The sequence below is a fragment of the Ananas comosus genome, linkage group 4 (genome assembly GCF_001540865.1).
Source record: "Ananas comosus cultivar F153 linkage group 4, ASM154086v1, whole genome shotgun sequence".
Classification (NCBI taxonomy): domain Eukaryota; kingdom Viridiplantae; phylum Streptophyta; class Magnoliopsida; order Poales; family Bromeliaceae; genus Ananas; species Ananas comosus.
In genome coordinates this window covers 11,735,135-11,757,453 of record NC_033624.1, presented here as the reverse complement: position 1 = coordinate 11,757,453, position 22,319 = coordinate 11,735,135, and the positions used below count along the sequence as shown (strand labels likewise).

The 22,319-nt window shown below is 34.6% G+C and overlaps 2 protein-coding genes and 1 long non-coding RNA gene across 6 annotated transcripts; 1 reads left to right on the top strand and 2 right to left on the bottom strand.

Moving 5' to 3' along the window:
- LOC109709552 lies at positions 10,129 to 11,618 on the bottom strand. The gene is made up of 3 exons (XR_002216138.1): positions 11,336 to 11,618; positions 10,993 to 11,229; positions 10,129 to 10,436 (listed from the first exon to the last, which is right to left on the bottom strand). It is a non-coding gene; the product is annotated as an uncharacterized LOC109709552 (long non-coding RNA).
- On the top strand, positions 11,895 to 16,964 carry LOC109708500 (E3 ubiquitin protein ligase RIE1-like). 2 transcript variants are annotated; one of them, XM_020230270.1, is made up of 4 exons: positions 11,895 to 12,409; positions 14,203 to 14,322; positions 14,956 to 15,244; positions 16,493 to 16,964. In XM_020230270.1, exons 1-4 carry the CDS (start codon positions 11,991 to 11,993, stop codon positions 16,652 to 16,654), a joined length of 990 nt encoding a protein of 329 aa, XP_020085859.1. In that variant the 5' UTR covers positions 11,895 to 11,990; the 3' UTR covers positions 16,655 to 16,964. The 2 variants fall into 2 exon arrangements, with proteins under 2 accessions (XP_020085859.1, XP_020085860.1); XM_020230271.1 differs by lacking the exon at positions 16,493 to 16,964 and adding an exon at positions 15,895 to 16,037.
- LOC109709225 lies at positions 17,809 to 22,319 on the bottom strand. 3 transcript variants are annotated; one of them, XM_020231339.1, is made up of 4 exons: positions 22,247 to 22,319; positions 21,166 to 22,176; positions 19,715 to 19,863; positions 17,809 to 19,159 (listed from the first exon to the last, which is right to left on the bottom strand). In XM_020231339.1, the coding sequence occupies exons 2-4, from the start codon at positions 22,139 to 22,141 to the stop codon at positions 18,122 to 18,124; spliced, it is 2,163 nt and encodes a 720-aa protein (XP_020086928.1). In that variant the 5' UTR covers positions 22,142 to 22,176; positions 22,247 to 22,319; the 3' UTR covers positions 17,809 to 18,121. The 3 variants fall into 3 exon arrangements, with proteins under 3 accessions (XP_020086928.1, XP_020086926.1, XP_020086927.1); XM_020231337.1 differs by having other exon boundaries at positions 17,809 to 19,863; XM_020231338.1 differs by having other exon boundaries at positions 17,809 to 19,863; positions 21,166 to 22,182; positions 22,247 to 22,283.

The window sequence follows — 22,319 nt, the reverse complement described above, 5'->3', positions numbered from 1 at the left end:
GGTTTCGAATCAAATTTCGTACATTACGATATTTGTCATCTTATTCATCGAGTAGGACACAAAATGAACAAGACTGAATATGAATTATTCTTTAAAAAATGATGATAGGAGCCTTGTAATCAGATCAACAGGTTGAGATATGTTTTAAATAGTTTAAATAATTTTCTAACAAAAATCAATTGATTTGGTATCTTTACGCCGTTAAATGAGAAAACGCCTATATCGGACCATTAAAATTACAAATTTTGAAACACCTTTGATCATTAGTAAATGATGTCGAAAAGATTTGAAATTTAATTTTAAACACTTCAAATGGTATAGATCATGTTCAACGGTGCGATCGTCGATTCGGAGGCTCCATCATCAAAACAAATGAGTGGTACGGCAACGGGTCCGTTTTGCTATCGATAGTATTCTAGCTCAACTAAATACTATAGTATTATATTATATATATATATAATTAGGTATATACGAAGAGCGCTGAGAGAGAGAGAGAGAGAGAGAGAGAGAGAGAGAGTAGGGCTACTATACTCTTATGAGTATAGAACTCTTACTACTCATAAGTTGTTTTCGATGTTGGCGTTTTCGAATCGACGATCCACACCGTTAAATATGATCTAGAATATTTGAAACTTCTAAAAAATAAATTTCATAAATTTTCGAAATCATTATAAAGTCCATCAAGTGAGTATAAATTGAGCGGTTAAAATCGAATGACATCCTAAAAATGGATGATCGGATCCTTCAATTTAAGATTGGAATTATTGATCTTTATTTAGATAGTGAATAGAATTTTCTATCAAAAATTCAACCTATTTCGATTATTTTTTACCGTTAAATTAGCAAATATCTCATACCGACCGTTAAAAATTGTCAATTTTATGACCGTTTGATCGTAAGTAAATGATATCGAAAAATTATAAAATTGAATTTCTAGAAGTTTTAAATGCTCTAGATAATGTTTAACGGTATGGATCGTCGATTCGGAAGCTCTATCATCGAAAACAACTTNTTTGATGCTTATGATTTTTTGACTCTTGGATCCATAATTGAAGATTGATATAATTGTGGTCCCTCCTAGGGTTGAGTAGTATCCGTAGGATTGAGTGGTCCTCAGACGGTAATAGTATTAATTCAAAAATTAAAAATAACTAAAGAGACTGATCTAAGGGCTAAAAAGTTAGAAGCATCAGATCCCCTATGTTTTCGATATATATATAGATATATATAGCCCGGCAGGGATATTATCGAAAGCACGAAGCATTTAGTGCTATCAAGTTTTCTGCCGTTAAATTTAACTCTTTTATCATTTTTATCCGTTCGATTATACTATTCAACCAACCACCCACTCAACCTTAGGAGGCCCACATCATCCTAACCGCACATCTTTTAATCCAAGGGCAGAAAACGTCATTGTTGTTATTAATAGTATTCCAGCCTAGTTATATATATATATATAGAGTCCGGCTACTATACTATCGGTAGCACGGGGCCTCCCGTGCTACCAAGTTGTTTTCGATGATGCGGCTTCCAAATCGACGATCGACTCCGTTAGACTTGATCTACACTATTAAAAGTATTTGGAAACTAAATTTCATAATTTTTCGATATCATTTACTATCAAACAAATAGTCTAAAATTGAACGGCTGAAAATAAAATCTCATAAAAAATGATGATAAAATTAAATTCAAATCAGATATACGATCTTACTCTAAATAGTGAAAAGAATTTTCTATAAAATTTTCATCAGATTTCGATTGTTTTACACCGTTAAACCACAAAACAACGCCACATCGGCCATTAAAATGGTCAATTTTGAGATCTTTTGATCACTTAGACAAATAATGTCGAAAAAATTATGAGAATTTAGTTTCAAATACTTTAATAGTGGTAGATCAAGTCTAACGAAGCCGATCGTCAATTTGGAAGCTGCATCATCGAAAACAACTTGGTAGCACGGGAGGTCCCGTGCTACCGATAGTATAGCAGCTGGACTTATATATATATTAGTCCGGCTATATACTCTTATGAGTAATGACGTCCTTGCATCATAAGTTGTTTTCGATGATAGAGCTTCCGAAACGACGATCCACACCGTTAAACGTTATCTAGAACATTTAAAACTGCTAGAAATTAAATTCATAATTTTTCGACATCATTTACCTACGATCAAAAGCTCACAAATTGACAATTTTTAACCGGCGGTATGGGATCTTGCAGTTTAACGCGTGGAAAAATCAGAATAGGTTGAATTTTTGATAGAAAATTCTATTAACTACTAGATAAAGATCAATAACTCCGATCTTAAATTAAAAGGATCTGATCTCCATTTTAGGACGTCGTTCGATTTTGGACCATTCATCTTTTATGCCCGCTTGATGGACTCTATTATGATTTCGGAAAAAATTCGAAATTTAATTTTTCTAGAAGTTTCAAATACTCTAGATCATATTTAATGGGAGGGATCGTCGATTCGAAAGCTCTATCATCGAAAACAACTTATGAGTACTAAGGCCTACTACTCATAATAGTATAGTAGCCTACTCTCTCTCTCTCTCTCTCTCCTCTCTCTCTCTCATATATATACTATATAATATATATATATATATATATATATAAGCACGTATTTCAAATTTCGGTCTGTCGACAGACCCATTTTTTGGCAGGAAAAAAAAATTAATTCCTCTATTCATTACGTAAAATAAATAACAAAATTAAACAAACTTTTAATTCCTCTTTGTTTTACAACAGGAAAAAATTTATGCTATTCAAATTTTTTGCCTAACGAAAAATATCTCCTTATCTCTATCTATAATATATTATATATATATAGTATCTCTATTCTATCTACTAATATTTTATTATTATATTTAACTATTAATTTTGATACTTTTAGTTTAAAATATTTATTTAAATTTTAAATTTATTAGAATTAAAAATATATAATGTATATCTATATTTAATGTATATCTATTATCTACATAATATAAATTTATCAGAAAAATATTTAATGCATATCTATATTTAATGTATATCTATATTACACTATATGTAAATTTATCAAAAAAATGTTTAATGTATATCTATATCTACAATATATAAATTATAAAATAAAAAAAAACTTATATAATTATTATTGACAAAATATGGTAGGTATTTTCTAATAGTATATAATAAATAAAATTTACTTTTTAAAAAATTGTAAATTTTTAATAAATATGATGTACAATTTCATATTAATTTAAAATAATTATTATTAATTACATTATTACATGCATTTGTACGTGCATTCAACTAGTATATATAAAAGCACGTATTTCAAATTTCGGTTCGTCGACAGACCCATTTTTTAGCGGAAAAAAAAATTGATTCCTCTTTTCTTACATAAAATAAATAACTGAATTAAACAAACTTTTAATTCATTTTTATCTCTACCACAGAAAAAAATTTATGCTTATCCAAATTTTTGCCAACCGAAAAATATTTACTGTGAATCTATATTTTAATTTAAAAATTATTTAATTCTTCTTTCTTTTAATTCAAAATTTATTTAATACTTCTTTATCTCTCTCTCTCTCTCTATATATATATATATGTATATATAATCTCTATTTTATCTACTAATATTTTATTATTATATTAACTTTTTAAATTTGATATTTTTAATTAAAAATATATTTAACTTATAAATATATTGGAATTAAAAAAATATAGAAAAATATTTAATGTATATCTATATCTACACTATATATAAATTTTATAAAATAAAAAAGAACTATATAATTGTTGTTGATAGCAACTATTTAAATTTGAGTTAGAATATGACGGGTATTTTCTAATATTATATAATAAATAAATTTATTTTTTAAAATATTATAATTTTTTGAATAAATATGATGTACAATTTTATATTAATTTTAAATAATTTTAAATAATTAATTGTTATGTGCATTTGTACGTACACTCAACTAGTATATATATATATATAGAGAGAGAGAGAGAGTAGAGCTACTATGCTATCGGAAGTATAAAGTAGTTGGTGCTTCCGATTTTTTAGCCCTTAGATCAACCCCATTGATCATTTATAACCATTGAATTAATATTATTAACCAATGGAGACCACTCAACCCTAGGGGACCGCTATCATTTCAGCCGTAGAATTTTTGATCCAAAGGCTAAAAATCGAAAACATCGACTACTTTATACTTCCGATAGTATAGTAACTCTACACTATATATATATATATANATATATATATATGTTCTTTTATTATTATTATTATTATTATTGTATAGTGTAGATATATGTTCTTTTATTATTATTATTATTGTATAGTGTAGGAAAAAATCCTTCACAGTAACATGTCTAAGTTTCTTGCAAATTGTTGGATAGTGATAAGAAAATATGGTCACAAGGGGACAAAGTTTCCCAGGAATACGACATCGAAAGCATTGGACCAACACTTAATTATTGCTTTGTATATAAATCATTAAAGGAAATAAATAATTTGTTGAGTTGTTGTTGTTGATGTTGTTGTTGTTTTTTTTTAATTTTTGGGAATTATTTGTTGAGCTGGGTTTGGTGTCCACAATGGTGGTATCCTATGACTTATGCTTTGTGGGTATTACTTTTCAAAGATATGCTCAACGAAATTTGATCAAGCATAGTTGGATAAGTGATAAAGTTTATGGGGTTAGGTTATGTACTATATCTTATTTTAATACATTTATAGTTATATTAAAATTAAGGATAAAAAATAAAATAGTTTTGTGGGTGTAGGGATTTTCCAAAATGTGCAAGAAACACTTGAATTATAGTCTATTTTGATTTGATTTGGTACTTTTATCTTCTTAATTTTAATTTTTTATATTGAAGGGCGTTTATTAAAGTCAATGTTGATTCTGTTGAATTTAATTATTTTCAACACCTATTCAAATGCGATGCATTGAATTTTATTAATCATTAATAGTTAATAGCCATCAAAGTGGTCAAAATTGATAGATCCCAAAACTAATTTAGAAAAGTAATTCAAATAAAGTAATTATCAAAGAATTGTCATATTGATTGTATATTCTATCACAATGTACAAACATTCTAAAGTCTAAGATTTTAGAGAACGACGATGTAATATCCGCGTAAGTAAACTATTACACCATTTTTAATTATTTTTTTTCAAATTAAAGAGTTAAAACAAAATACAAATAGTTGAAGAGTATTTCTGAAAATACCCTATAGTTGAGGGGTTTCTCCATAAATAGTTCAACCACTTTATAAATTCACATAGGTGACGTGAATCATTCCATTGGGTTTTTTCAAAAAAAGTGGGAGTTGTTATCAAAGCAGTTGGAATTTAACATGGATAATGTGAACTAGATGCCGTGCCCTACATTTAAAAGGTTCGTGAAAAGGAAATTTATTTTTATTAAATTTTAAATTTAAGGATATTTTGATGTATTTATTATAGGGTAAACTTCAAATATCACTCATGTGGTTTCGTACTCTCTGACTTTAGTACCGTGTGGTTTAAAGTATATTAAGTTTGTGTCATGTGGTTTCATTTTTATCTTTTCGTCAGTTTTTTCGTTAATATTTTGTTAAATTATATACAAAAAATTTCTGATACTCCATCTAGATTTATCGAATATTTACTTTAGTACCCTTTGGTTTTAACTTTGTTACTAATTTAACGAAAAAAATTAGTGAAATCGATAATAAAAGATAAAAATGAAACTACAAGCACTAAATTAATGCACTTTAAACCATAGGGCACTAAAGTAAGAAAATGTGAAACCACAGGGGTGGTATTTGAAGTTTTCCCTTTATTATATGTTAAGTATCACATGCATGTGTCATTTTAATCCTTTTCTCCACCCACTTAATTGATGTAATTATTGAACTAATGTGGGGCTAGAAATGGAGAGTAGCAATTAATCTTAACCACAAAAAAAGAAAAAAAAAAACCTTTATCATTGTATTTTTTATCTCTTTTTTTTTTCTCCCTAATATTTCCTGTCGTATGCACATACACACATATATACATACAAAAAAATATGCATAATATAATTTAAAAAATGTTGGATTGAAACTCTAATAATTATTTGCGCAACTAAATGTCACACATTTATAGTAAAAGTCTATTTAGTCTTATTAAGACTGCTATTGTAATAATTACACGTTGTACTATTCCATTTGGAAAATTATTAAAATTATAGTGACAAAAAATATCAAAAAAGATTCAAATAGTCGCCGCCGTTTCCTATACATTGGCGGCGACAATAAATGTCGCCACCGTATTAAATACATTGGTGGCGACAGTGCTAATCGCCACCAAAAAATCGCCACTAAAAATTATTTTTGTTGTAGTGAAGTGTTATATTTGTACCAAAAGTAATCCAATTTTTTTAAAGAAAATCTAAATAATCTAGGTGTCTAATTATACAAATAACCTTATTTATTTTTTAGATTTTCTTTCTTTTCTTATCATAATCTTAATCTTATGATTCAAGTTATTAATTATTTAATGGTGATGATATTGCTTGGTTTCACACAAATCTTGTGGACAAATAATTGATATTTTATGTGGATTTAGCTAAGGTTAATTACTTGGGTACACCTATCAATATCAAGTTATAATTACTTGGATATTTTCATGCCCAAAGTCGAGTTATTTTGTGTAGTAAGATTTAACAATATCAAGTTGTTATTGGATACACTTATTATCTGAACCGTGCTATTCAGATCAAATTTTGGTAAGGTATATTTGAATCCTACATATTTATCAAGTTCAAATTTGGTTCGGATTTATCAAATGCTTGTAACGGATTAAAAATATTAATTGGTAATGGAAAGTAAAAGGTTTCATGATACAAAAATAAAGGAATATAAATGGAGGATAAAGCTACAAGTAGAAAGCATTTTGACTACATAATTGAAACAAATAATAATTAAAGCTGTTGCCAAAAAAGCATTTTGAATTCAGTGGTGTATCCACATAACTGTTTTTTTTTTTTTTTTGTATTTTCCGCAACTATTTGAATTAAAGACGTGTTTGGTTCGCTTTTTTTTTTACCCTAGAATCGGAATCGGAATGGATTAATCCGTTTGTAGATGTTTGGTATGTGGGAGTTCCATTCCGATTCCGACTCCCGAGTGGAATGGGAATTTTCCAATCACCCCTTTTTTCAATCCGGTTTAAGAAGTCGGATTGAAAGTTGAATCCGGACGGAATGGATATTTATTCGGATTAAATTTATTTTTTCAACTTTTTAAATTAAAATATGAGTTTAAATTTAGAAATTTAATTTTAAAATTTAAATTTTAATTTGAACTTGAATTAAAAATTAAAATTTAATCAAGTATTTCGAATCTAACTTATGAATTTGAATTTAAATTAAATTTTAATTTATATAAAGTTTTATTCAAATTTTATTTAAAACTTAAATTAAATTTATGGATTCAAATTAAAATTTAAATTGTAATTTTAAGTTTGAATTTGAATAAATCGAAATTTAGTTTTATATTTCGAATTATCCACTCTTTTCGAAGTTTAATTTTTTTAAAAAAATAGATTTAAAATTTTGACATCATTTCAAAATTTTGATGTAAAATTTTAATTTTTAATTTTTAATTTAAATTTAAATTAATATATTATAAAGATAGAGTTAATATATTAATCTGATTACGTTTTTTTATATTTATCTGAAACAAACACTGACAATGGGAATGATTTATTCCGATTCCGATTCAGGTGATGAACCAAACAGAATTATGTAACGAGTCATTCCGATTCCAATTCCAGCTTATTTCGATTCCGATTCTAATTCCGACTTCGAACCAAACACGCCATAATAGTTAATGATATAATTACCTCTCATTTGTTTGGTCGATGCCTTATCAATGGACTTTATTTGATCCAACAAAGTTTAGGCCCACTACGAACCCAATTTTTAAGCATTCTAAGCCCAGCCTAACTTTAGCCCAAGCATGTCAAGGTCTAAATGGGCCAAAATATAACTAAGTTGTGACCCATTATTGGATCCACTTGATTTGAATCTTCGCCTTTTTGCATGAAAAATCTGTTGTTTTGATCGCCTTTTTCAATTTTATAGATTCGAACAGTATTTTTTAGAAACGGGTCAAAATACTCTTCTTCTCTCTCCCCTCTCTCTCTTCTTCATTTCTTTTCTGCTTCCGCTTCTTCTCCATCCTCCATCTCTCGCACATCATCATCATCGTGCTCCTCCCTCTACCTCACTCACATCTCGATTGCTACCGGCGGCAGCAGCGCCGGCTCGAATTAATGCAGCAGGGGCTGCGAAGGTGAGGGTGCGAGTAGTGGCACAGTTTGAAGTGATGGGGCACGTCGAGGTGCCGAAGTTGGAGAATGATGAGAAGGAAAGGAGAGATCGAAAGAAAAGGAGGAGGATGGATGTTAATGCTCTCTTTTTTATTCTTTTTTTTTTCTATTTTCTTTCTACATTAAAAAAAATAAAATATTATACTATTTGACTATATATTACACTAGTTAATTAATTAGTGTAGTAAATCGTAAAAATAATATAACAAATTGTAACATTCAGTCAAATAGCAGAATATTTTTTTAATTTTGCATTAATTAAATATTACGATGTACTATTTAATTATACTAGTGCAGAAACCCGCGCGATGCCGCGGGTAGATAATAGAAATAAATTTTAAAATTTTTTTTGAGATAAAAAATAATAGTAAATATTAAAATTTTAAAATATACATGATAACGTAATAAAATAAAATAGTAAGTATATTTTATCGTCGAAATAAATTGAGGGTGATACTACATTTTTATGATTGCAATATCTCTCTCATAATTCATCAGTTGGACCTCATGACTGATCTGCTTGGAACTCCACCAGAATCCATTTCTCGGGTTTGTTTCCTTCCTCTTTCTTTCTGACGTAGTTGTGAACGACAGCCCTACTCTAATATATCAGCTCATTTTAAATTTCAAGAATCATTCTACTTTTTAGTTTATATGTATGCTTTACCCGATAATATGTCTATGTAAGTCAACTTTTATAAACAAATGAAAGTTCTGTACATTATGTATTACAGATGAGGTTAAGTTCTGGTTAGTCGCATTATTGTTTGAAGATTAAGTATTAGTTTAAGTATCTTCATCTTGCAGTTCATCTCTGATTTAAAATTTTGGTCGATTTGTGCATCTGTTAATATTTCTTTTTGTGCCACAGATTCGAAATGAGAAAGCTATAAGATACTTGAGTAACATGAGAAAAAAACCAGCAATTCCTACAAATGAAATAATGACATGTAATAATTATCATTTTCTGTGATGTTAATAATAGACAGACAAAAAAAACTATATCAATATTATTTCATCAAGGTTCACTTGAGCTTTAAGAATGGCCTACACTCTTGACATTACATAGTTTATAGAGAATGAATGGACTATGCACATAAATACTATGCGATTAGCGTGCCAAAGAGAGTAGACTTAACAATTTAACCATCATTACCTTCTCTGATGATAGAAGAAAAGATATTCTGAAATATCTTCTGAGGAGACAATAATGATTAAATTTATCTCAACAATCTGAATACAAATCAAAGTAATAATACAAAATGACATATAAACGTCACTTATTTATCTGTTAAAATAAGCAAAAAGTGAACGGAGAATTAGCTATAGCAGCTTTGCATTTTTACCCCCTAGTCAGTAGAAATAGAAAATAAGTTTTCTTGGCCATACTGGAGAATAATTTTGTCTTTATGTAAAGTCTCTACTCGGACAACAACGGGTGCATTGATAAACTAATGTGGAGACTTCACATCATCTAATAATAACAAAATAGAATTATATAGTTCGTAATGTTGTATATCAATTTTCTGTAATGTGATCTATAAGTGCATCAATTTATTAGAATCACTTCACATAATTTAAAGAACTCTTCAAAAAAGTATAGAATTATATTTTATTGTATGTTCTTAAATAGCAAAACATAAACTTTTTTATCATTATCTACAAATTTGTAGGTTTCATTTGATGTAGCTTTGCCATATGTACGCTAGGAGGTTTAAATACAAAGCATGATGCTAGCTTGCAACCTAGTAAAGTAAGCAAGAAGAATAAATAAACAAAAAAAGATTGAAGACTTGATAGAAATTGCAAATAGGTACCTGCAAAGTTAACATCAAAAGAGATAAAAAGTGCCTTATAGAATATATGCCTAATCAAATATGCAATGTTGAGCGCATACTTGCCAAGAAGTATCCACTTCATTTTGTTTGTCAAGAAGTACAGAGCGCCCTGTCGTCGCCGCCGCCGCCAACACGTGTAATTTTCTCAATCTCCTCGTGCTCTTTCGATTCGGCTTGAATAAAATGTGAACTTGGCTTCTTAGATCTGGTTCATAATCCCATTCATGAATTCATCCATTATCTAAAACATAAAGATAAGAAATAGATTCATCTAAAAATATCTGAAGGGGAAAGAACACTCTAGAAAAGTCACAATAATCATAGTTCAAAACAGGAATCATATATACTCTTATTTGCAATAGCGTAAGCACGTACCCTTTTGACCAAGGAATTTAGAGAATTCGTAGAGCAACTTTATTTCAAAGTAACTTCTCCATTTTGCATCATTTCCTTCAATCCACTAACTTCCTCTAAGCTGATTCCTAGCTTGTAAAGATAGATTCTTTACATTTATAGCTATCGAACCTATTATAATTCCTACTTACTACTACGTAACGTCTAGGATTTTACAACTCAAGCCCCGGGGATAAGAGAGCAACAAAACCAAATTTCAATTCAACAAATTACACGACGAAAGTAAATTACCCTATTGTTGGCTATCATCTCCAAGACTTCAACAATTCAATAGGACTACCAAAATAACCCTATTGGCAAATTTTCTTAAAAAATAGGACAAAAATTGGAAGAACAAAAGATCGATTGAAATAATATGATGAATCCAAGAGGCGAATACAAACCCTAATGTGGTTGAACTCCTCAATGCGTCCGTTCGGGAATCGGGCGAGGAGGCGCGGGCCCTGGCCGTGGCGGGAGATGCACTTGAAGGTGCGCACCACGTTGGTGCGATCGAAGAAGAGATCCGTTGCCATAGATCCGGAGCCGCACCTTCTTCTTCCTTACCTCCTCCTCCTCCGCCTCCTCCACCGCCCCCGGCCTCCTCCTCCTCCCATAAGGTCCTTTTCTCGTCCGAAAACCTAATTTTCGCACCACCCCAGAAAATAGTAATAAAAGTATCTAATGGATCAAAACCTAAATTTTGTATCCAATCAATATAGACAAAAGTATCTAATGGATCAAAACCTGGGCTATGGCTTGGGAATCATCCTTGCAGGAGGCGCTGATGGTGTTCTTGCCTTGGAGGATTTCGTCGAAGGAAGCCGCTGTTCCCGTGGAGGATGGAGCCGTTGTTGAGTGCGGCAAGGTGAGGAAGGGGATGGAAGGGAAGAGAGGGGAGGGGAGAGGAGTGCGGAATAGAGCGAACGACGCAAAAAGGAGAAGAGAAGGAACTCTGCAACGGATAGGGGAGAAGGAACGTCACGGAAGGGATTGGAGAGGAAACGGTTCAAAACCTAATTATTGCCGTGTGGAAAAAAAAAAGGTTTGGATGGAAAAAAAAAAAAACGGTTCAACTAAAAAGAAGACCAAGTGAGGGTGAAGGAATTTTTGCCACGTGGCAAAATTATTGGGAATTCATATTAGTTTATAGATTATAGATTATAGATGATATACTGTTTGACAATATGTTACAGTAATAGAAAAAAAATTATCTACGTGGAGGGTATTTGCCCCGTAGGACGCTTTTGACAACCTGTGACACTATAAATATCCAGGAGCACTTGTCCCTCTCGATTCGCCGCGCCCTCGACCGTCGCTTCCGAAACATTCTCACCGCCTCTCTCTCTCTCTCTCTCTCTCTCTCTCTCCTCCTCCCTCGCCCCCTCCATCCCCCTCTCCGATGGAGGGCTCCGACCCTCTCGTCCATCGCCACCACTACAACCGCGGCGGCGGGGGCGGAGGTGGCGGGGGGTGGTGGTCGGAGGCGGAGCAGGGGCGGCGCGGCGAGCGGGGATGCACGAGGGCGGTGGTGGCGCTCGAACTCGCATGGAACCTCGCCTTCGCGGCGGCGTCGGCGGCGGCTCTCATCGCCGCGGCGGAGGAGAGGCCGCCGACGCCGATTAGGGCTTGGATTTTCGGGTACGCGCTCCAGTGTTTGATCCGCGTGGGGTTCGTGTGCTTCGAGTATAGGAGGAGGAGGAGGAGGAGGAGGATGTGGCCGAGGGGAAGGTGGTGGGAGCGTCTAGGGCATGCGGATGATGATGATGATGATGAGGATGAGGAAGAGGATGGATCGGAGGATAATTGCTTTGAAATCAGGTATTAATCACCATGTGTGTTCTATTTATTCGAATTATCTATTAAGCAAATGAATCGAGTTACAAATGTTTCTTGAAATTGATTGGATTAATGCGACAAATTCGGTTTCCTTTCTTTAGTACTGTTGATTCAATGTAATTTTTGTATGTTTAGTTAAGCAAAAATGTGTACATTTTATCTGCACTGTACTCTATTTTGAAATGGATACCTGAGATTTGATTTACAATCTAATTTTGTATTCCTTTTTATTTCACAAACATTCTTAGAATGTTTTGTCAAAATTTCCTGGGATTAAACAATTTATGATAAAAAAAAAAAATAGAGAATACTGGCACTGCATCACGTGATAGACTAGTCGGATAAATTGTGAAAATATTTCAACGAATAAACTAAAAATGTACAAAACTTACTTGAACTATCAACCATTTTGAATCAGATGCACAACCTTTTAAAATTTTAATTTTACTGCCCAATTTTTCAAGTTTGTTTGATTTGAGTAATTCAACGGCACATTGACTTTAAACAATTTAAGCTAATTACTTATTTTAATGAATTTATAGTTGCAGGCATTGCATAAAAATACTAACTAAACCTGTAAAAATAAACGACACATTCAAATTTTGAAGTCAAAATGTTGTTGACTGATTTAAATCAAACAAATTAAAAGGTCGGGCAGTAAAATCAAACTTTCGAAAGGTTAGGCAATCAAATCAAAATGGCCCATAGTTCAATTAGTTCTATACGTTTTTTTATATAAACTAAAAAATGTTGTTTAATTTTGATGGGAACATTTTTTTTTTTTTGAAAGTTTTGATAGAAACATACTTCAATCCAATAAATTGTGAAATTAGATAGCAGAATAAAAAAATTCTGAACGTTCAGGAATACCAATCTCAAAATGCTTTACAGTTGAGATAAGCTCTATTCTTTCTTGCCTTTAATTTACAAAGAAATTTTGGTTGTGATTTTTCCCTTTTTTTAAAAAAAATAATCAATTTCCAAGCTACACTGAATGCCAACAGCAAGCATTTTATAATTTATTCTTTGACCGAATTTACGACATGAGCGAATGTAGAATGCGGGGCATATCCTTTTGACATCACCATTTGAATATTGTGTAGTCCATGCACCTGAAGAAATATAACATTAGCTGGAACTATTCATGATTATTGTACATTCAATATCAACCAGATTTTGTAGTTTTTGACAGCAGACTGAGAAGGAATGGTTAGGTATTTTCTGAAATATAAAATACTTTATATTTTATGCATTATTCAAAGCAAAAACTTTTATTAGTTGTTGGCCTGTGTTGGCGAAAGAGACACCAAGAACCACACAGGAAGGAAAAGAAAACTAATGCAGCTTATTGGGTCAATTGCATCACTGTTTCCTGAACTCTTCTCTAAGTTTTACTTTAGTGTTGACCTTTCAATTTAAGCATTTCTCCTGGGACTCATGAAAAGTGCTTCCTTACAATCTTCAGTTTAATGAACTCTCTGTTGTGTGCATATCAAATATGATATAGTTGGTAAACCATACCTATCATTACTCTCTCTTAAAATTAGATAATGGCTTGTTTTACAGTGATACACTTGATACTGTTGTTGCTGTATGCTTTCTTGTTTGCTATTACGATATGTTAAAAGGCATATGAGACCTAGTAGATTATTACCTCTCGAGTGCTTTATTGCAGAGAGGTAATGGTAGCTGCATTCCTATAGCACAGAGTCATTTTATGAGGTAACTATGATCTATGAAAGGTGAAGTGAATTATGTTTGTCTTTGCTTTCCAGATCTGTGAAGAAACTGGAGACACTTAATGCTTTGATTTCTGCACTCTGGTGGATGCTTGGATTCTATTGGATTGTAGTTGGCGGGCAAGCACTTTTGCATGACGCTCCTCATCTCTACTGGTGAGTAAAAACTATGTCGTGTAAGGCACTCGTTTCATCAATACCAATCCTAGGATATTGGATAAGCAATTATTCAAAAGAATGTATTTGTCATAAATTTGAGAATATTGAATTAAACTTGGCAAATAGATGCAAGAACGGAAACTTGACAAAATGAAACTAGCGAAAGTTGGATTTTATTTTTTTCCTTATGATATAATTTAGGAGGATTAAGAAGTTGTATTTTCTGGAGCGGAGAATTATGACTGCAATAATTGACCTGTATACAATTTCCTGGCCATTTTCTTGCTATCAACTATGGTCCTATTGTATACCGGCCTTTGATGATGAATCATGTAAGCTTAATCCTTTAGAACTCCTCTAGCATTGAAATAGTCTATAGGAGAATGAAGAAAATAACTAAAGAGTTTTCTAACGGTCCACTTGTAAGGCCAAACCAAGCCAGGGAATCCGATGAAGCCGGAATTGTAGAGCTGCAGAAATAATGAATCTGTTAAAGTCACATGCAGGTTTTTCATTTGTTGCCGTCTTTGTTCTATCTTACAAATTTTCCACATAAAGAGTAGTTAAAAGTTCTTGTCATTATGTCTTTTCTTGATTTCTTAAGTTCGTTCTTGTTCGTCGAATCTGCAGGTTAGCCGTGGTGTATCTGGCGTTCGATATGTTTTTTGCGATATTTTGCATATTGCTGGTTTGTCTAATCGGCATAGCTCTGTGCTGTTGCTTCCCGTGTATCTTAGTATTTCTTGCATCAGCTGTTGTGGGCCATGGAGCATCGGATGCCGATATCAGCGCTATTCCTAAGCGTCGGTTCTGTCGGGCTGATACAACTCAGAACTTCAACAGTGAAGAGCATTCGGTTGCGATAGCAATAGAAAAGCAGGAGCATATTGATGATCTTGCACTTCCTCCTGAGGATTCGGTACATTTTCCTTTACGTTTACAAACATCCTGTTTGATTTTTTTTCCCCCTAAAATATTTGGTACTCCCTGCTTCTTTGTTTTGCATCTTTTTTCACTGTTCAATCTCCATGCTAGGGAATAACCAAAAAAGGGTTGAAGTTTGTGTGAAATAGGAATTATTTGTGACTAATTGGTTAAATGTTTTTCGCGTTAGTTAAACCGGGGGTTTTGTTAAATTTAGCGTTGGCTCTGACATGCTTTTCAGCAAATAAAAGTACAGGTTCCATTAATAGATTTTTTTTGGACTAAATTACAGAAAACATCCATGTAAATACCCGCTTTTTTATTTTCCCTCTCTGTCATTTAAAAACCTACACTTTGTCTCATTATAAAATAAAAAATGTTCACTTCACCCTCTATCGTTAATGTCCCGTTAGGTTCCATTTATAAAATATTATTATATATTTTTTATACCAAAAAATCCTCAGCCTTCTTTCTTGCCGCCTCGCCCTCCTCCGCCTCGCTCTCCTCCGCTGCTTGGCCCTCGCCCACATCTCCATCCACGCCCACAAACACTCCCTCGCCCTCCTCCGCTGCCTCGCCTTCGCCTTGTTGCCTTTGTCCACCTCTCCATCCACGCCTACCTCGATTTCCTCTCTATTGTTGCAGAAATGGAACGACGACGGCGGTGCAGAAGGAGAAAAGGAGTAGGTGGAGAAGAAAATGAAGAGAACTGTGGCTGATCAATTCGAGGCGCAAACCACGGCCGATCGAGGCGGCGGATGGGCAAGATGAGGAAGGAAACGAAAGTGGGGAAGGGCAAATTGATCATTTTGTCATCACAGTTTACACCATACCCATTTGTGAATATTTTTTATTTTACAAGGGGCCAAAGTGTAGAGTTTTAAATGATAGAAAAAAAGTGAAAAAGCAGATATTTGCAGGAAGGTTTTATATAATTTAGTTTTTTTTTTTTTTTTCTTTTGAGGTCCCATTAATTATTAACAGAGCTAATAGAGCCACTCATCTTCTATTTTAATTGACCAAAATAACTGAAAAAAAAAAAGCAATTAACCAAAGCAAAAGGTTGCAATAGAAGAAAATATATAGCTGTGGAATCTATTCTAAAATGCCCAGGCCTGAGTGCATTTCACATCTATCTTATAATTCTTATCCGTTTCCATCGACCCTAATCACAAATTCATCTGCACCATTGATTTTCTCCCTTCTTTTATTTATTTATTTATTTATTTATTTTTGTTTGCAGGAATGCTGTATTTGCCTCGCCAAGTATGAAGATGGAGTGGAGCTGCACCTGCTTCGCTGCAACCACCATTTCCACACTGGGTGCGTAGTCAAATGGCTTCGGATCAACGCGACGTGCCCTCTCTGCAAATACAACATTCTCGAGGGCGACGAACTTGTCTAAGTACGTAACTTATTCATCTGCCTCATTTTTTGAGCGGTCCTATCTCATCAACCATCTCAAAGTTTTATTACCGGCCTTATTGAGCTATTGAGATTGAGATAGATACTGTATATTCTATTCTTCTCCCCCTTTTGTGTTTTTTTTCCTTGGTCGATGGTTCCAGCTGACATTTTCTTGTCCCCCCCCTCCCCCTCTCTGAAACTATACTTGATTGTTTACTCATTGAGCACTCAAACATTTACGGAGAAAGATATTAGAATGTAAACCTCATTTCTCTTCATCAGCTTAAGGGAAAGATTGTGACATCCAACTCCAGTGCCAGGAGCAAGAAAGAGCTTCAGAAGCTCTTTCTAAGCATCCGAGTGCTCATAGCATTTTATCAGATCTTTCATTTTTAAAAAGTAAAACCGGTTTCTTGCAGACAGATATTGTAGAACACCAGCAATTACTACCGGACAAGCTGCTGCTTCCTGAAGTGAGACGAGCATATAATATCATTGATTCTGTGTTTCAGATGCATTTCACCTGGACATTGAATATCATACATGCTAATCTAACAAATTCAAATTTGTCAAGAATGGAAAACATCTTTATAGAGCTGCAGACAATTCCGAAAAAGCAGAAACGGATCAAAAGAAACAAGTTACACTCTGCGCATTGCCAGCCGGCACATGCCACAGTAAAACCAACATGAATTGTTAATGATCCAAACAATGCAACTCCAGGTGTACGAAAGTGCTTACCGAGAGGTACATTTTCAAGTGGCTGCACAGGCGGTGCAAAACCAAAAGCATTTGCGGGCAAATTCACAAATTACTATCGCATTAGAGAAAGCTAAATCACCAAAAGCAGTATGAATTCTCGAATTACTACCAATATGTCATCCGCAAGATGATTATGTTGTGCACAACTATGACTAAAAGCCTTCAGCTGGTCACAATAAAGGCTCTACACTAGAGTATAAAAGCATACGATAAGATAACAGTGAAGCATTCAATTTCTTCACAAATCCATTTTTACTCAACAGATAACGAGAGGTTGAAAAAAGTAGTAGTCAATTCTGCCAAAAATCATTGTTTTCAATTAACTCAACAAGGAAATCTTAAGGGAATAAACAAACATTCGACGTTTAAGCATACCTCATAAGAGCTGGATGAGAGAACAGAAAAATATACAGGCTATTGTATATATGTTTCCTCGAAGTGGAATACAGGGCCAAACTTCAGTAACTGGATGATTACAACAGAAGATAGATAATAGAAATTTCACCATTCCAAATTAAAGGTACCTATTTGTATCCCTTTGTCGTATCCATCGTTCACCTATGATAGCAAAAAGAACAATATCTATACAACGAGTTTTGTACCTCCTAAACCATAGAGCCCACTTCGCTTTGTCAAGAAGTTAAAGACAAAATTATATACAGCTCTACATATGAGTCAAAAGAGGAGTTTTTCTTACTCATGCTCATGAGCAACCAATTGAAGTTTCAATTTTGAATCTCACTTTGCAAGCTTTCTTACTATTATCCCCATCACGTGTGTCAGGGATTTTAAGGCACGATTTAAGATTTGAAGGTGAATGTCCCACGTTAGGCGATGTTGACTTGTGACTGTCACCTCTGCATAATATCTTCCTATTATCCTCTTTCTGAACTACGTCAATGCATTCATGAGACGGGGTATGATTTAGAGATGAAAGCACTTCCTTCTCTGGAATTACATGGTCATTCGAACTTGGCCTCATCCTAAATTTCTCATGCTCATCAAACCAAAATCGGACATTAGCACAATCAAATATGCTCTTCTGTTTCACATATCTATAAGCAGCATCAGCATCAGTATTGCGGAGGAAAACCACCTGAGCAGCACCAGTGTAGAAGAAGAGCTTAGTTCTTGAGCGGTCTAATCGTCCAAACACTCTGAATCTTTTCTCAAGCTCTTCTTTCGAAGGCATTTTAAAATCTTTCGGGAATTTCATATGCAGTGATTTAGGGGAAGTGGGAAGTCTACTGATTGAAGAAGACTTTTTGGTCCTGCTTGTTGGGTTGGATCTTTCCCTCATCATGGGAGATGAATAAAATCTAGTCCACTTCGATGAACCAGAAGAAATAAGTTTGTCATGCTTCTTCTTCCGGCGAATCTTATAACTAGATGCACAATTTGGTAGAGTCAAGCTGCAAAAACCATTTCTTTTATCACCTTTGTTCGCACCAGACGGACTACAATGCTCACTACCAGCTGCCAAAACAGCCCTCTTTTCATTGGTATTATTTCCAGTGATGGATCCATCATAAGATCGAGTATCATAACCAGTGGAGGTTACATATTCCACAAACACTTTAGCATATGACAGAGCTTCAGAATAGGGGACTAGGGACTTGTGCAACTTAAAAAAATTGTTGATGAGATTATCCCTCCTTCGCTCAATGGAATTTGGCGAAAGCGCTTTTGTTGGAGAAGCTAAGGTGGAACTATTATCTATGACGCCTCTTGGAACACCGTCCTGCACAACACAACAAACATCAGAACTAGATTGAGCTCCAGCAAACTTAATTTCTTTGTCTGAATACTGTGTTTCGTCTGTAGGGAAGTCTACAGAAAATCTCTGCTCTGCAGAAGAATCATCATTCCCATGCTTAATATTCATAGCAATATCATCCTTTTCTTCCCCCTTCTCACTTCCTAAGTTGCTAAGTGAAATGCTATCATAAGCAACAATTCTTGAAAGAGGAATATCAGAAGAGTTTATGATATCTTCTACATTTTCTGGCAAGTTATCATCTTTATAACATGATAGATGTACCGAAGCTTGTTCATGTGCATGAAAAACAGATCCATCATCAGCAGACGGAATGTTTTTGTTGCATGTAGTACCAAAATCTACTTCCCTTAACGGCATTCTAGTGAATGACGTTTCCAACTCAAAAGTTTGATCCACAGAGATATCTTTCCATGTTGAATTGCTCTGTTCAACTGCTACTTCTAGACAGTTTGGAAGAGACTCATATTCTTCATCCATATCAAGGAATGCGTAATCTGCCCGGTTTAGCATGCATACCTCTGGGCCCTCTAGGACCTCTAGCTCTTGCTGTTGAGTTATCTCAAATTCTAAATCTAGTATGTTATCATCAAGCTCGTCTTCAGGTTCTACAATTCCTCCATACACCGTCTCACTCTCCGATGATAAATCGGACAAGTCCTCTTTACCTAATCGAGCATTTTAATTATTAAATGAGAAAGCACGTAAAGAATTTTCGGCTTAGTTCAAAGAAAAAAAATAAAAACATTAAATGAAGACTTAGAACATAAAAAATTCAGAAATCATACACCACTACATGTTAAACAATTGAATGCACACTCAAGCAATTAATTCAAATTCCACAATATTTACTAATTTCCAATAGACAGCCACAGAAAACTGAATAAGTAAAGCTCACGCACGAAGTTAGTTTAGTATTGTTTAACAATCTTACATATTTTACTGTTAAAATAGGTTTTAGAATCCTATACTATCCTAATTCTGTGTCGACATACCTAGAAGTTGAAGGTTAACGCTGAAGGAGGAGTAAAATCTGAAGAAGGTGCATCAATGTGGATTTGACAGGCCACTAAGTTTCCCTTCTCAGCAAGAAATGAAGCTAAGTTAAATTCGTTTTCAGACTCAACTGTGCCGCTATGTATGTTGATTTATTTAGGTTAAAATAAAAGGTGCATGCATAAATCATGCCAAAGGTTATTGCAAGATTTAGATTTTAGTAATCGAATTTGTGATCTTAAGAGGCAATTGAGCCTTCATAAAAAAAGAGGGATGTTCAATGATGTCACAACAATAAATTGAAGATTCCAATTACTTTAGAGGTTAGCAGTCAAATTTATTATCCTCTTTGCTCAACTTTCTAAACTTGGTTCAGGAACAATTTTACGATTCCAATACAACTACGTTTAGAGCTTAAAACGGTCCAATTAATTATCCTCTTCGAACACTACATAAATATGCTCAACTTTGGGTCCTAGACATAATAATGCATCTCAGACTGGGTTTAGCCTTCTGTTATTTCAATTCCATCTTTGCATGACTACTTATAATACTGTTTTGTTCCATTCTAGTAAGTTAAGGTGATGTAAAGCTTTAGTTTTTTTAATTTTTGAAGATAGGTTCAGAAGAATATCCTTGGCTAAATAAAAGAAAGAAAGCCGAGCACGACTCCTATCAGTTTCTTATTAGTCAGTCACTTCAGGCTTGGGTCACAAGCGCTAGCACATCGGGCTTCATAGCCTAAGAAAGAAGTGCTTTCCACCTCTTTCTTGTTGCAGTTGCAGGTCTCAGATGAACCTTGCTGTTTACTTGATGCGTAACAAATACGCTGGATTGTGTTACGCGAAAATAAGGCCATGTTTAAGCAATTGAAATTAAACCTCACTTTCTAGTCTAAAGTTCACCAATTACTCTAGTTGGGAGTATGAAAAAGAAATACCGTCATTGCAATGAGCCCAAAATTAATAAATTACCTACAGACTCATCAAAGGGGAAGGCCTCCTCAAGTTCCACTCTTTGCTGATACATCCATCTAGGGAAAACTGAGACGAACCGTCTAAACTCATTGAACCGATCCAATTCTGCCGAAACAACAGAATCATCGACACCATCGATGAACAGCAAAACGGCGAAATCACGAGCAAATTCTAACATATCGGCCACACTAAAGTCACCAGCTACTGCACTACGTCGACACGTTGAAGCATACGATCTATATGCATAAACCTGGGCAGAAAATCTAACTACCCTAGCAGTTTCTTTGTCTGCAACGCATGCGGAAACCCCCAAATCATTAACGAAGCGCAACACTTCCCTCGAATCGAATCTCTCCCTCACTCCGGAAATATGATCGGCCGAAACCCCGCTCGATTCGACCGGCGAAACCCAGCAACAACTCGTCAGTGCGATCACCGTCCTCCGGCTTAAATCCTCCAAAGCAAGATTAATCTCATCAGCCAATTTCACACCCCCCATCTTCGACATCCGATCGTAACCCTCCTCAAACCCGCAGATTTCCGAAACCCTAAACCGCCGCGACTTCTTGCAGCCGTAGAACGAAACCCAAGCGAAGGAACCCTCGATTCTACCAACCCACCCGGGCCACCACGTGTACGGAAAAGCCTTCGCCCAGACGACGTCTCCCTTGAAGAAGCGATTTTGGAATAGGCGGATCTTCGTCCTCTTCCTTCGGGCTCCATCGACATGCCCCTCATCCAAAACCTCGTGAGAATGAGACCTTGAGGGGGAACAAGGGAACGGCTTATCTGAAACGCAAGGTGCCCAGTGCTTCTGCTTCTTCTTGGGGGGAGGGTGGAGCTCGTGATCGCTTAGGATCTTCTGGCGAGGAGAGATCGGAGGGGAGCAAGAAGCGATTGAGCACTGGGGACTCTTGGGAGAGGAAACCCTAGTTTCGGGGAAGATGAGGGTTCTTCTCACTAGCGAGCTCATCCCCTGCTTAGAGAGAGAGAGAGAGAGAGAGAGAGAGAGAGAGAGAGAGAGAGAGAGAGAGAGAGAGAGAGAGAGAGAGAGAGAGAGAGAGAGAGAGAGAGAGAGGGGTTTAGTGCTTCGCCATGAACAAGCGAGGGAGCGGGGGATGGAGAAAAAGAGAAGGGAAAGAAGAAACAGT

Bases quoted from the DNA above. Each gene is read 5' to 3' on its own strand.
- LOC109708500 (XM_020230270.1), top strand. From the start codon at position 11,991: ATGGAGGGCTCCGACCCTCTCGTCCATCGCCACCACTACAACCGCGGC. The intron at 12,410-14,202 runs GTATTAATCACC...TTTGCTTTCCAG, and splicing joins GATAATTGCTTTGAAATCAG to ATCTGTGAAGAAACTGGAGA. The intron at 14,323-14,955 runs GTGAGTAAAAAC...TCGAATCTGCAG, and splicing joins GACGCTCCTCATCTCTACTG to GTTAGCCGTGGTGTATCTGG.
- LOC109709225 (XM_020231337.1), bottom strand. From the start codon at position 22,141: ATGAGCTCGCTAGTGAGAAGAACCCTCATCTTCCCCGAAACTAGGGTT. The intron at 19,864-21,165 runs GTAATTTATTAA...ATGCTCGATTAG, and splicing joins CCCCTTTGATGAGTCTGTAG to GTAAAGAGGACTTGTCCGAT.